The sequence below is a fragment of the Corvus hawaiiensis genome, chromosome 6 (genome assembly GCF_020740725.1).
Source record: "Corvus hawaiiensis isolate bCorHaw1 chromosome 6, bCorHaw1.pri.cur, whole genome shotgun sequence".
NCBI lineage: Eukaryota > Metazoa > Chordata > Aves > Passeriformes > Corvidae > Corvus > Corvus hawaiiensis.
In genome coordinates, this window is record NC_063218.1 from 33,910,172 (window position 1) to 33,925,460 (window position 15,289).

Below are 15,289 nucleotides of genomic sequence, written 5' to 3' on the forward strand. Positions count from 1 at the left end.
CCTGGACATGCTGAATGAGACTTCTCATGGATGGCAGCCATCACCACTCCTCCAGGCAAAGCAAAGACCTCGGCAGTGATTCTCCAATGCCCCTTGGTTTTTCACATCCCTCAAGACTCCTTTGCTGCCCCTGTGTTAGCAAGTTAACAAGTTTATGTATATATAGTATCCACCCAAGAGCTCTGAAGATGCCATGAATGGAGTAAATTGCTCGCAGAAAGATGGCACCTGCAGTTAAAGCTAACACTCCCTTGAAAACTGCGGGGATAAGGGAAATAATAGAAAAGCCGAAGGAATCAGGACGGCAGTTTGGAAGTCACAGAGCTGTAGCTTTATATTACTGCCAGGTAAGTCACACAAATTAGTGACTAGAATGCATTGAAGAGAACACAATGCAAAGACTTATTAAGTCTCTGTATGCGAAGCCAAGTCTCCAATTTATCATGTACTTACATGTTGAGGGACCAGAAAACCCTGCTTTAAACCTCGAGAAAAAAAAATCAAAAGAGCTTGTAGCTAAGCATGGCAAAGACAAGAAAACACATTTATGTAGTTGCAAATGGTAAAGACAAAGAGGGAAAAGAGAAGAGCAGGTTGCATGGAGAACACTTAGCAACCTGCCAATAGCTTCTTCTGGAGAAGAGCAGGTTGCATGGAGAACACTTAGCAACCTGCCAATAGCTTAAGGGGGCCTTCTGGGAAGCCAGAGAAGGGACTTTTCGTCAGGAATTGTAGTGATAGGACAAGGAATAATGGAAAGAGGGGAAATTTAGGTTAGATATCAGAAAATTTTTACTTTGAGGGTGGTGAGATACTGGACCAGGTTGCCCAGAGGGGTTGTGGATGCCCCAACACAGTGTTCAAAGCAAGGTTGGATAAGGCCTTGAGCAACCTGGTCTAGTGTGAGGTGTGCTTGTCCACAGTAGGTGGTTTAAACCAGATGATCTTTAAGGTTCATTCCAACCCCTTAACATTCTATGATTCTATGAAAACCTGTCTCTTCATCACGGCAAGAGACACATACAGCACCACTAAACCCTGTGCCTTTTAAAACTGATACTCCATAAACAGAGGAAGCAAGCAATGAATTATCAACATGTGCTAACGGCAGAAAGCGCTGATGTCATCGGGATTAAGGAAAGACGCCTGGCGAGGTACAACCAAGCGAGACAACCGAGCAGCAGCAGCGCCCTGGGGACAGAGCGGGCGCCGGCATGGCCCAGCAGGCGGCCAGGAGGGAGCGGGCAGTGCCTGCGGAGCCTCCCCGCGACTCAGGCTCCTCCCGCCGGGGGCCGGGAGGGAGGTGCGCCCGGCGAGACGGGCCCCGCCTGCCCGGCATGGCGGAGGAGCGCGGGTTCCGCTCGGCCTCGGGGGCGCCGATCGCGCTGCGGCGCCGCCAGCACAGCGCGTCCTGCCGGGAGCTGGCGGTGCGCGGCCCCCGCCTGCAGCTGCGCTCGCTCAGCGCCGCCACCTCCGCCGTCTGGCTGGCGGCCTACGGGCTCTTCGCGCTCAGCGAGGTACCGGCCCCGCCGCCGCCCTCGGGCCCTCCGCCGCTCGGGCCCGGCGCCGGCTGCGCCCCTCAGCCCTCGTCCCGCTGTCGCGCCGGGGCGCTCAGGGGAGTCCCGCGGGCTGGGTGGCCGCGCGTGTCCCCGGAGCAGCCTTGGCTAGCGGCGAGCGGGGCATGGAGGGCGGCCGGAGCCCGTGGGAAGGCCTCAGCACCACTCCGGGGCATCCCCCGCGCCCCGGGAACGCCGAGCTCATGGGTGTGTGGTGGCAAAGGGAGAGCTGTGCCAGCCTGAGGGCCGCGGGCTGCCACCTGCTTGCCCCTGGTGGCTTCTCGGGTGCCTCTGTTGGTTTGTAGCCTCTTGACAGGTACGGTAGATGTATGTCTGGGTGCTGAGTGATGTCTGGCACATGCTTGTGAGTCCAAATAACACGTGCTCACTTGAAGAGATGGGTTGTGAGAATCTGGAATAAAGGAGGAATTGAAGAAGGTAAATGATTGTTAATCCCCAAAAGGAATTTTTCTGAGTGACTCAAGAGAGCACTGCACCATGAATGTCATCACAGTTCATAGCTGAGGCAGAAAGATGTTTGTTTGCAGTACTGATTTCAAAAGCTGCTGATATCAAAACTAATGCTTTTGGATTTATCAAAAACTGGACCCAGACCAGTTATGTCCAGACTGAAGTCAGTAGCTTGACCAAAGAAGCTGGTCACTGTGACTCATGCTTTGACTGTTGCGCATCAATGTTTTTCAGTAATCTTTCCTGAGAAATGAAGATAGAGGTTGCAGCATGAGTCAGTTCTCAGGAGTCAGATAGGAAAAGATGGTCATGTTTGAGTTTCATTTTTTATGAAAGCATACACCTTAGCCAGTGGTTACCACCCACTGCCCTCCTGCTTGCCTTTACACATGCTCTTGCAGCCTACATGGAAGTGACTGCAGTTCTTTTTTTTTGCCAGGAAATCAGGTTTGAAAGTGACTCTCTCCTTCTGTGGATTTCAGTGTCTGTGCTTCATGACTGGTTTTTTTTTTTTTTTTTTCTTGATAAGAAACTTTTGGAGAAGTCCTGTATACTTTCTGAAGCCATGGCTTCTTCAGCTCACATGGTGGTACGGGGCCCAGCTTGAGTGGTAGGGCTGTGTAGTTCTGGCTCTCTAGGAGGTGTCAGTTATAACTTTGATTCATGGGTATGTGGCCTGGAGTTCTCTAAAACATGTCCCAGAAATAGGTTGTAGGTTGTGGACCTTTAGAATTTATTTTATTACCAGGTCTTCAGATGACTTACTGGTGACTATAGTTTCATCAGTTATATATTAAAATGTAACAGCAACCCCAGGATTGCAGCATGCAAAATACATTGGTCCTTAAGCAAAGTACAGGAGAAAGCAAATTTTCTTTGGATTGGTATTTAAGGCAAGAAGAGGGTGAGGTCTGAACAAGTTTAGACTGGCAGCTTGTAATAGGAAAACCACCAGGCCAGTGTTTATCCTGAGGGAGGGTTCTTCCGCTCTGAGAATCCATGCTTGGTTCTAGTAAACATTTCACAACACTTCTTTGTCAGTGACATCATCTTTATAGAAGCTGATATAGTACACTGTCATTGATATAACTGGCTTGTTTGGGTTGAGATTTCTGCACTGAACTTGGAAGGGAATAGAATTTTCTTGCAGTTTTCAGTTTTGGTTCCCAATTCTTTTAGTCCATACTGCAAAGACTGATTTAAATCTCACTACATATGTATCAGCCAGCCAGGTGAATAAAAGGACTCTACCTAAGTAAAAATGCTTTGCAAGTGTAGCTTTAATATACAATTTGCTGTGCAATTTTACTTTCTCTAAAGCCGTGTTAAAGTAATGATAAGACCAGAGCTCTGCCTTTGCTTGGTTGCATTACAGAACAGCATGGTGCTTTCTGCTGCCATCTTCATCACACTGATTGGCCTCATCATATACCTGCACTTCGTGAAGATTGACCAGGAATCCCTGTTGGTCATCGGCTCCCTTGGCATTCAGGTGACTTCGTCCTATGCCTCAGGGAAAGAGAGCACAACCTTCATTGAGATGGGTCAAGTGAAGGATGTGGTTATCAATGAAGCCATCCATATGGTAATCATACACAGTCTGTATTCCTGTGTCTGTGGGCACACTCACATCCAGTGTATTTTCATGAGCATGATTTACCAGAGCAATTAAACACAGCCCCATCCGTAGCTTTACTGACATCAGGAGCTTTATTTCAGATTTTTCTCCTTAGTCTCTCACCTCTCTCCTTTAAAGGAGAACTCAAATGGAACAAATAACCTGAAAAGGCCAAATCCATTCCTTAGGTAATGCCCCTGACTTTGAGCTAGTGGGTTTAGTTCTTTGTGTTATGCTGTTCTTACAAATCCTGATGCCCAGCTCCATATGTAGTCAAGGTGGAGATGAGAAGCTAAGACAACACAAATGGTGATTTCTCCTATTGCCAGGGTTTTTTGCAAAGCTCCTGTAGAAAAGCAGACCTTACCCTTTCAGCATGTATGTGTTCTTTTCAGGTTAAAAACTTAATAGAAAAAAAACAGGTAAAATTATTTCCTTATTGAGTGAAAGCTATCAATACAAATTTGTGGACTTGACTGTGACCTGGCAGGATTTGCCTTCAGCCCAGTGAGTTCAAACAGATCCTGTTCCTGTGCTAACTCCAGGCAGTTTGGTAGCATTTTTATACTCCAGTGATGTTTGTCTGTTTGTCTTGTAGCAAAAAGTTATCTACTACCTGTGTATCCTCCTCCAGGACCCTGATGATCCTCAGGGAGTATCTGAGGTTGTGCCACTCTTTCAGGTGAGTTTGACTGAGTGGTGGAGAAATCGAGATTGTGGTCTCTGTGTGTGCACCAGTTGTGTTAGCATATCTTTATTCCACTACAGGTAGATGATGACAGTTGCCTTTCCCTGGCTATGCTGTCAGGGTGGGTGGTATTTGAAGTCTCACAGAACTACATACTAGAGATGGGTTTTTCATTTGCTCTCCATTCAAAGAACAGGGAGTTGTGTCAATCTGAACCCTGCCAGGAGTTAGCATGAACTAAAAGTCTTAGGCTTCCAGAGGGTACTGAGGACTTGTGAGCTTTCTGTGCAGTCCTGTGCTCAGGGTTACCACCATGACTCTGGCATGGTGCTGCAGTTGATTTTTCTCTCAACTCTGTGTGCCAAAAGTTCTCATAAAACCTCCTTGGCATTGGAATGACTTCCCCTGCCTGACCTGCTGACAAAGATCACAGTACAAGCCACGACCAATTTGCTTAATGTATAATAACTTGTGTTGCTGTTACCTCATCTCCCCTCTCTCTTCTCTTGCTAACGTGTTCTGACTGTTCATAATCCCATTTTTGGAATGGATTTGCTTTGTGTGTGTTTGTGCCTAACACAACAATGCCCTGATCCTTGAGGGGTGGTAAGCAGTACAGAGATAACCTCAATTCTTAGACTTCTGAGCTGTATAGCCCTCTCTGTCCTTAATTCACCTGCTGCTGGTGACTGTTTTGTAATCTGCATACAGTTTGTGACTGGATACAGTCAGTCTTCAGCTAAATACTTAGGAGTATAAATAGGCTATTCCATTGATACTTGCTGCTAACTCAGTCCCACAATTGTAAAGATGTTTAGTAACAGTAATATAAATTAGCTATTTCTCATATAGACAATGGGAAAAGTAGATTTGTTGGAAAACAACAACTAATAAATTCCAGATAGCTGCATTCAAGTACCTGATATTAGTTAGATATGTTCCTTTCCAGCTTCAGAGGGTCTGCCTGGCATCTGTATTGCTTCTTTTTTTTTTTTTTCCCCTTCTCTATCAACTCTGAACAGTTTTATTTTCATGAAAGTACCTTAGTACTGGTAGAGTTGACTCCACCAGCAAAGGCGGTATGGAACTGTTCTGTTTTGAAATTCAGTACCTATCTGTAATTCTTATTTTAACATGCAAGTTAGTATGTTACTTAGTTTTGAAGGAGCAATGATTAATAACTTTATTGTGTCTCCTTCACTGGGTTCCTCTGTTATGTCAACCTTCAAAAATACAATTTCCCATATCACTGAGCCCAGGAGCCCTTTTGCACTGAAATTGACCTTTTGTTCTCTTAAGCAACTCTTGCAAGGAGGCATTTGATGGACTTTACACAGTAATGCTGTTTTGGGAGCTCAAAAGTTATAGGATCATAGGGACTGTGGGACTGAGAAACTTTCACCTCTTTGCTGGTTTTAATCTGCTCCCAGGTTAGAATTGATGAAAGATCATTGACCACTATTTACTGTTTGGGTAAAATTAATTGATGCTTTCAGTTAACCTTCTGTTGTCCTTATGTCGGCAGTAGAGTCAGGTGTCTAAATTCCATGTCCTGAAGGTAGATTTTTCAGAGTGGAGATCTTCTAGGATGGCAGATCAGTGTATGGAAATTTGCTGTTCCTTAGAGGGAGCATGGCCTAATAGACAAGGTGATAGGTGGGGAGGGGTGGATGTTCTTCCAGGCTGTCACTGTGAACTGTGAGCTGAGAAAGGGGAGTATTTCTGCGTTGGTGATTCAGGCTAGCTGCAGAATGGTGCTGCATGTCCTGACCTGACAGCTTTAGGGACTGGCATTTTTTCATCACAGGGCAGGTATGGCTTATGGAATGGCTTTGCATTCCTCTGTCCCCAGCTCACATCAGACACCTGGAGTTTGATGGATTACTTCTAAATGAACACACACAAGGGGAATCTATTCACCACAGACTATGTGAGGAAGCTGATCAGTTACAGGTATCTGGCTGTTGCATTCCTGACAGATACACCCTCCTGATAGCTTGGTGTCAACTCTGCCCAGTCCTATCTCTGCCTGTATCACTAGTGGGAAATTACAAGCTTTCCACCTGTTTCACGGCCAGTGCAGAGCCTGATTCTCTGTTGTTTGCCTTCTAGAGCTCCAAGCCACGTCTGGACTGCTTGATAGAAGTGTACAGAAGTTGTCAAGAGATCCTGGAGCAGAGGAAGACAGCTCCACAATGAAGTGGAATAAAATAGCTGAAAAAAAGGCAGCAAACTTTCAGCAGGACTCAGAGGGACACATGGAAAAGCAAGCAAAACTGCCCCATGAGCAGAACTTTTTAGGCTCAGACAGAAAAGGTTTTTTCTTGCCTGTCCAGAAAATAATTATGGGGAAATAGGGCAAAGGGAGACATGAAAATGCATCAATTTTTTACTCTTTCATGCATCTGAAAATTATGCTAAAATTATAAAATAACCTTGGCTGGACTGCCATAAGTATGCATTCTTTGGGTTTTATTTAACCCTTTGTTTGAAAAATACACTCTGAATACCAAAGCAGATGTGCAGGCTCAGGTGGTAACTTCCTGATCCCAGGAAAATTTCAGAAAGACAAAACCAGAAAATTAAACTGTTGCATTCAGTTATGTTTAATGAAATAAACATAAGAGATCTAAAGACTGACCTCTTCAGGGATCTGCTTTGAAAGAATCCCATGGGATGGGGCCCTAGAGGGAAGAGGGGTCCAAGAAAGCTGATTGATAGTCAAGGATCATTTATTCTAAGCTCAAGAACGATCCATCCCAATGAGCAGGAAGTGAAGTAGAAATGCCAGGAAGCCTGCATGGATGAGCAAGCTGCTCCTGGCAAAACTCGAACACAAAAAGGAAGTAGATAGAAGGTGGAATTAGAGACAGGTAACTTGGGAGGAATACAGCTACACCGTTGGAGATGTAGGTAGAAAAGCTAAAGCCCAGCTGGAGATAAATCAGTTGAGGGATGTCAAAGGCAACAAGAATGGTTTCAAGTAAGTACTCAAGTAGCAAAAGGAATATGGGAAAATGTGAACCCATTGCTGAATGGGGCAGAGCCTATTGACACAGGACATGGAAAAGATGTGGCATTTAAAAGGCCGCATCAGTTACTCTGAGAGTATGAGGCATATGTGTTGTTGAAAATGATGGTAATGACAATGTGAATAAAGTTTTATTGATCTATGCTCTTGGTAGTAACTTAAGGTTGGGAAATTCTTATTTGTTGATAAGCTACAAGTTACTGTAACACCCAGTATTTTTCTCTCTTTATATTCCATGATTCCTTAGTAATATAAATGAGGCGACTGAAGTGTCAAAACAAGAGCAAAACACACAAGTCAGCAGGAGCCTGGATTCATGCTTATTTTGCATACAGTGCTGTACTGTGATTGTCCACAAAATCTGTAAATGAACACTTGGCACCATACCATCATGCAATAAGGGGATTTGTGGGTTTTTTTCCATGGTGCCACAAAGTTTGAAAGATAGAGGTTAGCTTATGTCACAGGAAGTATTCTCATTGTCCAAGTGAAAGGCAGCAGCTTGGGGATGTGCCACTGCCTTTTGTGTCAGAAAAGAAAAGATGTCTCAGCAGAGTGGACAGAGCTGTGGGCTCAAGAATGCTGGGAATGCTGACTGCTGTAAAAATCCCATTAAGTTGTCAGAATGTGCACTGAAGAAATTACCAAGAAGCTGTCACAGTAGGAAGTGTGAAAGATTGTTTTAGCACTCTTTTGAAGGAGTGTACATCCTGTGCCCATGGTATAGTCATCCACTTAAGCTGAGAGAAGATCAGCAGGAGACACAAGGAATCAGTCTAGGGCAGGTTTGTGCCTGGATACCAAACACAATGTATGTTCATTTTTGTTTACATCAAGAATATTTTGGCTTTTAAAATAGTTTCTTTCATTCTGGTGATAATACACATTTAATTCATGGTTATTAATTCACGAGCTGCATTTTATTAAGAACAAACAGAAATCTCACAGTATCGTCCAGACAGCCTTTTACATACACACAGCAGTTAGGAACACAAAGGCTTTTGTCATCTCATTCTATGCTGCATTAACAGTCATTGCCAAAAGCATTGATTAAAATAAACAATTATTTTCTCTATGAAAGAATCATACAAAGTAGGTATCTACACAGGGTGGGGTGTTTGAAGACAGGTAAGCTATAAATAGGAGGGGTATGTGCATCCATCAGAGTGGGGTGGTCCCTGAAATACTCAAGTACTGGTGAATATTTTTAAGAAACAAGGAAGAAAGTTCTGTGTATCATGCTTCTCAATTTAAAGTGCTATTGTGGCAGAAAATAATGAGCTTCAGGAGAGCTCCTGTTTCTTTAACATCTCTGCTTCCTGTTTGCCCTGGTTCAAGTCTCCTCAAGTCTCTGTGGAGATGAGTGTTAGTACTGGAAGGAAGTACAGGCTGTGAACTGGAAACTTCTATGCTTTGAGCATCCCCAGCACTGGTGATGGCTTCAGCCTATTCTGAAGCAGCTTTGTTACTGGTGGGATACCAGAAGCAAACTGTCAAACAGACCTTCAGATACAGGAGAAATTGTCAGGCACAGGTGATAGAGTGAGGAGGTGTAACACTTTGTGTATTCAAACTGACATAGCTATACTAAGGTAATTGTGTGAGAGAGAGGAAATACAAACTACTATCAGGATATATAGTCACTGGAAAGTACCTAAGGGAAAACAGAAATGACTAAATACCTTCTTAAAGTTATTTTCGGCTCAGAAAGCTTATACCCTTTTCTGTACCTTCAAGGGATGGTCCTTAAATTCATAGCAAGTGGGTACATTACAGTATGTGCAAATCAGGCCACAGTTCATACAATCTTTTCCTGTCTTAGGTCTGCCATACTGTTTCTTTAACTCACCATGGGGTATTTTGGGGTTGGGTTTGTTTTGTTTGGTTGTTTGGGTTTTCTTGTTTCATATTACAAAGATGCTGATGAGGGATTGCTTAGAACAATTTTTGTCTGTCCCCTGCTCTTCTCTTTTAGTTTGTGGTTTTGCACCCACCATAACCATGAAACTAAAGCTTCTTGATGTATCAGCTCCCCATGTGCATTAGGTTAGTGGCAGGTACTAGGGAGTAAAAACACTGGTATGGTTGGTTTGTTTATTTGCAAATAACTTTGGTTTGCTGTTACTGACTTCGGTCTAGTGGTTGGATCCACACTCTTTTAATGTGGGAAAGTTGCCCATGAATGCATAATTATTATGAAGTTGGACATGGTACTTTTCAAAGTGCAGTTATTCTTTCTTAGCTTTTTTAGAATGCTTATCAAAATAGCTGAACTTAAACTAAGTAGATTTAGATTTTTTATGAAGAATCACTATTTTTCTTTTATTTGTTTAAAATTCAATAACCTTCTCATAATGAAGTCCCTTTGAAACATATCAAAAAAAATCAAACCTACCAACATTCTTTAGGAAAGTCAGAAGAACATGCGTACACATTTGCTGACTACCTCCTCCTTGCTAATGGTACAGGAAGGAAGCAGGAGTTTGAAAGAGGCAGCTTCTGTCAAGTCAGAATGGCAGAGCTTGTCTGGGAAGATCTGTCCTAGTTGCTGAAAGATAGAAAAAGCACAAAATTTGCTTGCCTTGTCTTCCTTTGTCTGAGATAATGTGCAGTTCCAAACACATCTGCAACAGTGGTTATCAGAAAGTCTTTGAAAGTGCTTGCCTGCCAGTGGAGCATGTGACACACTGAGCCCTGCCCTGCAGCAGCGATCTAATGCTCATCTATTGCATAGAACAGCATCAGTTTCTGAAATGCCTTGGTCCTGTAGGAGCCAGGGCATCCTCTGACACTGTTCCAGTCCCAGTTGTTCTGATTATGCAACGTGCAAAGACCCTAGGTTTCCACCTTTATTTAAAGTTGAAAATACTCTTAAGTACCACTGAACTCTAATCCTATACTCACTATTTCAGATCTGAAATCACCCCTGACTTGCATCAGAATTACTCTTGTGAGTTTAATTCCTCTTCCTTCTCAGCAATGTCTTTCTTTCATGTCTGAGCAAGGACATGAAAGTTTCTGTCTTTTGAAAGCTGAAAATGGGAGGGATCGAAGAAAATGTATGTGCTTGTAAAGCAAGGCAGTACAGTAGGAGATGGAAGAATGAGCGCAGATGTAATGACTGGAGCACTGTGCAGGCAAATGACCTGAGGAATGGTATTTTGGATGGAATGTGTCATAGAAAGAAAACTCCTGCACAGTCCCCCAAATCAACTTCTTTGTTAAGAGAAAGTATACTGCCGCTACCTCTAAGGAACTTTGTCTATTATTATGGAAAAAAAATCAGAGCCTGCATTAATATGTGGTATATAACCAACAAAATCAGCTCATTTGGAACAAGCCCTCAGAGCAGGGTGGGCCCCTTAGTGCTTCGGGGCATGGAAGGAAAAAAGCACCGATTTTCAGTCTCCCAGGGCTTCTTAGCAGGTGTTCTGCTTCGTGAGGGCTGTGTGGAAGACAGCAGTGAAGGACTCGAACGATAGTTAATGTAGCTGGCAATCAGAAGTGTTGCTTCAACAATCTGGGGAAAAGAGAAAATTATTAACTGTAGGCCAGTTAGAGGTAAGAATGCCCTTTGATTTTTAGAATCTATTGACTGCATAGCTTTTGGCTTTTTCCCATGAAATTTTAAAACAAAGCTCTGTCTTTAAGAGTTAGGTAGAGTAAGTCTCTTGTTCAAAGGTTCCAGCTTACCAAGGATTTGTTGAACATATATAGCTAGTGCAGCACCCACAAGTACCAGTCCCCAGGGCTTGTACAAAACACCTAGCCCTGATGCTGCCAGCTGTAAAGAAACTCACTTTTCATTTGTAATTACCTTTGGAATTGCCATTGTGAAGAGGAGTTTTTCAGTGCTGTTTTTTCCAGAACTTCTTTCTTTCATTTGACTGACTACAATCATGAAGTCATCTCGACAGCCTCCAAAGGTCAGCACAGAGGAGTATGAGTAAGAGACCTTCAAATGCTGCAGACAGAGAGTTTGAAAAAGTCATAGTTCTGTAAAAAACTCCAAATTTCCACCTTAAACTAATATATTAGTTTATATTGCTACACCCTGCAAGAACACCAGGTGTCCAGCAGTAAAGGGCAGTAGATAGGGTGGCTCTATAGGTAACAGCTGGCAGAGAAAACTCAAGTGAGAATTACATTTCTAGTTTTCTCCTGGTTTGCTCAATGCCTCACTGCTTCATTGTACAGATTTTGTTATAGCCCAGATGGTGTTAGTAAAGCACAGACCACTGAGATTTTGCAAGATGTATGAACATGTTTGCTGCCCTACCTTACACTGCAGCTGTAATTTTTTTTTGTCTATGGAGTGTTCAAACATAACACTGACTTCCCTTATTTCTGACTTTTACAAACTAACTTCTGGATCCATTTGATGTTAAAGACAAACTGTTAGTGACTTTCAGTGGACTCAGGGGAATCTCCTTCTGTGGTAGGTAAGGTATTTATGTTAAACAGTGTTCCTCAACATACCATTGTGTTATAATCCAGTATGCTGATACCATCTTCATTCACAGCTATCCAGACTGGACAGTCTTCCAATGAGGAAGGCAAAATAGGCTAGAGAGAAAGAAAATTATTAATTCAGGTATTTCCTGACCACCATAGAATGATGTTTTTGATAAAAATGTTGAGATTTAAGGATAAAGTGAAGATGAGAAAAAATCCTAAAGGCTTACTGGTGTGACCTGGTGTCATTTTTAAGAGAGTTTTTCCCAAAATTTTGAATAATATTTTCAGATTTACATACACTTTTTGGAGAAGTGGCACAAGAGATCCAAGGATAACAAAGGCTTTGAAATTAATTAGATTCCATCAGTGCGGTTAAAACTGAAGGAATGCTAGGACAGAGCAACAACATGGCAGCTCTGCTCAGCACATGTGTTTATACTGCTCCTATCAGTCAGGGAGGCAGTGAAACCTGCTGGTTTCTATACCAGTGCACCCAGTACCATCACATCAATGACATTTTGTTTCTTACACAATCTTACCACAAATGTGCATCAATTGTCTGTTGAAGATGACTTGTTATGGCTAATGACATAAAATCTTCCCTGGGAATCTGCTATTACATGGCTAATGCCACAGGCTTTGCTGTTTAACTGCTGAAAAGTTATAAAATACGTTAATCATCAGAAATACCAACATTATTTCACCTGTGGGTAGACCTATTCTATATTCTGATTCTTCAGCGTCAGTAACTGTAGAGAATTGGCTACATGACCGAGGACACGTAGACCCTTTGCAGCTTACAGAGCATGATTTAGCAGAATATCGCACTCATCTTGTATAATAGCTGAGCTACGTGAGAAAGGATGCATAGACCCTCTGCAGCTGACCAAGGCCTTATGCTGATACAGCAGGGACATGCTGGCCTTGGTGAGCAGTACAGTTAACAATAGAAAGCTTGTGGTCGGGGCATGGGAAAAAGAGGAACTTAGGCATAGGAAAGAGGAACTTGCTGACCACAAAGGTAGAACTAGAGGGAGGGGTCGGCGGCAGTGCCGTAAACCACTCAGCTTGCACCTTTTGGAATATGCATAAGCCTCATTAGTCACACTATATCTGTAATCCACGACTGATCAATAAACGGAAGCTTGCTGATCACTCATATTGAGTGTCCGGGCCTTCCCTCCGTCGCGACAAGTAACCTCTTCGGACAGTAACCTCTTCTAGTCCGGACAGTGGAAATACCTGTCTATTGAAAACTTCTTGTATATTTACTCAAGAGGTTCCTTTCATCATTAGACTTTTTTTTCTGTAACCAGAGCAGCTCTGTCTTCAAAGCAAGACATGTAACCACGAAGACGACCTCCCTCAAGCTTTCAGCAGCAGAAACGTCTGCTGGGATGGGGAAGATGGTTAATGCCAAAACAAGATTTCTCAGACAGCCACTGTGTGCTAAGACATTTGTTCAGGCATGGGCAATAGGTACACAGCTCAAGCCTGGAATGGGGTGAGGGATGGTACAAGCTATTGGGAGAACCACTCCCTCCAGCTGTTCTTTGCTCTCCCACTGATGCCTGTGGGCTGGCAGCTTACCCAGTGTGTACTTTTGGTTTTGTTTCTGCAACAGGACATTAGCAATGCTTGCCTCTCTCATGTGGCAAGGAAATTATCCAGCTCTGTGTCAAGCAGAGAACAGGACTGAAGTACCCATTCTTCTTATAGCTGGCATCAGCTGCCAGGTGTGACTTAGGGGGGCTCTTCCCTTCCTCCCCCACTGCGGTATGTAAATCTTATTTTTTAAACTATCATTGCAGCCTTGATGCCCAGGGAAAATCCTGCCTGACAAAGCTTTGGCAAGGCTTGTAAGGACAGGTAGAACTCTGGATGATGATCAATTGACGCAGCCAGGGAACCTTCAGTATTTATTTACTGAACACTAGCAGCCCCTACTGGTAAGAATATACTTGTCTTCCTTCTTCTTCAACCCATATGGTACCAGGGCTGTTTGTCCAGAACAGAGTATTGTTAGCTTTTTTCCCTTTCTGAAGTAGAATAATTTTCAACCTGTGTTACCAGAGACTGTAGGTGTGTCTCTGCTCAGATAATTCACTCTTGGCAACAGAATAAAGCGTGCTCCAGTTACCTTAGCAGCAAATATTTTGGTTCCAAAGAGAGGCCATTTCCGGGCCACCGTCAAATAAATTCGAATGCATTCTGATGGAGAGCATCCCTGCAGCACCATCCACTTCGTCGCCAGCCTGTCTGTCAGTTGCCTGAGGAATCCAAGACACAAAACAGTATTATTTAGTAATGTCTTCCAAGCAAAGATGTGTAAAATCAGAGCAGTTAATAAATGTACCTCTTTACTCCAAAAGGGCTGTTCTACACAGCACTCACGGACAGGGCTGTTAGCACTATTGGTTGTACAACCTGAGTTTATTTTAGCTTTTCTCTACTTCCACAGACTTTCTCACCTTCCTCATACCTTGCCTGTAGTATGCTCTACATGGAGTGGCAATATATATTAGCTCACTCTTGATTTGGCTCACTAGGGATGGTTTGGCAGCTACCTGGCTACATCCAGATGGAATTTGCTTCCAAAAGGAGGTTAACTGTGTTAGTTCCACCACTGCATCCCTAAATAGCTTAGGATCTGTAGGAAGACCATTCTCTCACTTTAAATCAGATAGATCTGAGATCTGTGGCAACATGTGAATTTTGTACTTGAGCTCTCTGCATTGTGTGTGAGAATTTCCAAGTCAGAACATCAAAAAACCCTGCCAAAATATGTCCTACCAGAATCCCTGCACGGCCTGAAGCAACCCATACGAGCTGGCTTTATGACTCATTGCAAATGTTAGGCATCTGGATCCAACTGACACTTGGGGGAAGCATAAAACAAAAACTTAGAAAGAGAATTCATCCTAGGCTTGGGTTAAGTTTGTTGAAACTGAGATGCCTAACTTGGAAGTGAAAGGCTTAAACTTCTTGTCTATGGCAAAATTAGTTGGTGATTTGGCTCTTTTTATATTGTTTTTTCTTTTAAGGGAACCTTTTCCTGACACTTTTGTTTTGTTTGTGTTTCTACATCAAATAAGCTTGACAGGACTCCTTGAAACTTCTTAAATGTAAAGACAATTTGGCAAGTAAAAGCTGATTTCAGTGCAAAGTATTCAAGAACCAACAATTTACCTGAGCTGTTCAGGAGTAATATTCTGCTTGTAGTGTTTAGGGTAGAATTTATCTAAAACCTGGTGGAGAAGATGCTGCATTTTCAATTTTGATGTTCCCCCAGGACTTGAAGATCCTGGTCGATCCAAATCCCCATATTCCACCTAAGACAACATTATAGTTTATAGTGCAACAATACTATGGGGTTTTTAATGCAGTAGAACATTCCATGAATTCCCATACTGATAACTAGTGTGTTTATGAGTCATGCAAAAGACACAGGCTGGGGAATGCTGTCT

The 15,289-nt window shown here is 43.1% G+C and overlaps 2 protein-coding genes across 4 annotated transcripts in view; one reads left to right on the forward strand and one right to left on the reverse strand.

The window, feature by feature from the left end:
• The first annotated feature begins 1,322 nt into the window (after window positions 1–1,322).
• PIGH (phosphatidylinositol glycan anchor biosynthesis class H) lies at window positions 1,323–7,506 on the forward strand. Its single transcript, XM_048307395.1, has 4 exons — window positions 1,323–1,517; window positions 3,403–3,612; window positions 4,244–4,327; window positions 6,446–7,506. The coding sequence occupies exons 1-4, from the start codon at window positions 1,338–1,340 to the stop codon at window positions 6,530–6,532; spliced, it is 561 nt and encodes a 186-aa protein (XP_048163352.1). The 5' UTR covers window positions 1,323–1,337; the 3' UTR covers window positions 6,533–7,506.
• A 756-nt stretch (window positions 7,507–8,262) lies between these two features.
• Window positions 8,263–15,289, reverse strand: part of PLEKHH1 (pleckstrin homology, MyTH4 and FERM domain containing H1) — a 50,711-nt gene continuing 43,684 nt past the window's right edge. For 2 of the 3 annotated variants that reach the window (XM_048307389.1, XM_048307388.1), the window contains exons 25-29: window positions 15,012–15,154; window positions 13,963–14,092; window positions 11,844–11,930; window positions 11,182–11,328; window positions 8,263–10,884 (exon numbers count right to left, since the gene is read on the reverse strand). In XM_048307389.1, coding sequence (XP_048163346.1) covers window positions 10,708–10,884; window positions 11,182–11,328; window positions 11,844–11,930; window positions 13,963–14,092; window positions 15,012–15,154 — 684 coding nt within the window. In that variant the 3' untranslated portion in view covers window positions 8,263–10,707. Of the gene's footprint in view, window positions 10,885–11,181; window positions 11,329–11,843; window positions 11,931–13,962; window positions 14,093–15,011; window positions 15,155–15,289 lie in introns of those variants that run through there. The other variant, XM_048307390.1, reaches the window with a different exon arrangement.

Bases quoted from the DNA above. Each gene is read 5' to 3' on its own strand.
- PIGH (XM_048307395.1), top strand. From the start codon at position 1,338: ATGGCGGAGGAGCGCGGGTTCCGCTCGGCCTCGGGGGCGCCGATCGCG. The intron at 3,613-4,243 runs GTAATCATACAC...TTTGTCTTGTAG, and splicing joins TCAATGAAGCCATCCATATG to CAAAAAGTTATCTACTACCT. The intron at 4,328-6,445 runs GTGAGTTTGACT...TTTGCCTTCTAG, and splicing joins AGGTTGTGCCACTCTTTCAG to AGCTCCAAGCCACGTCTGGA.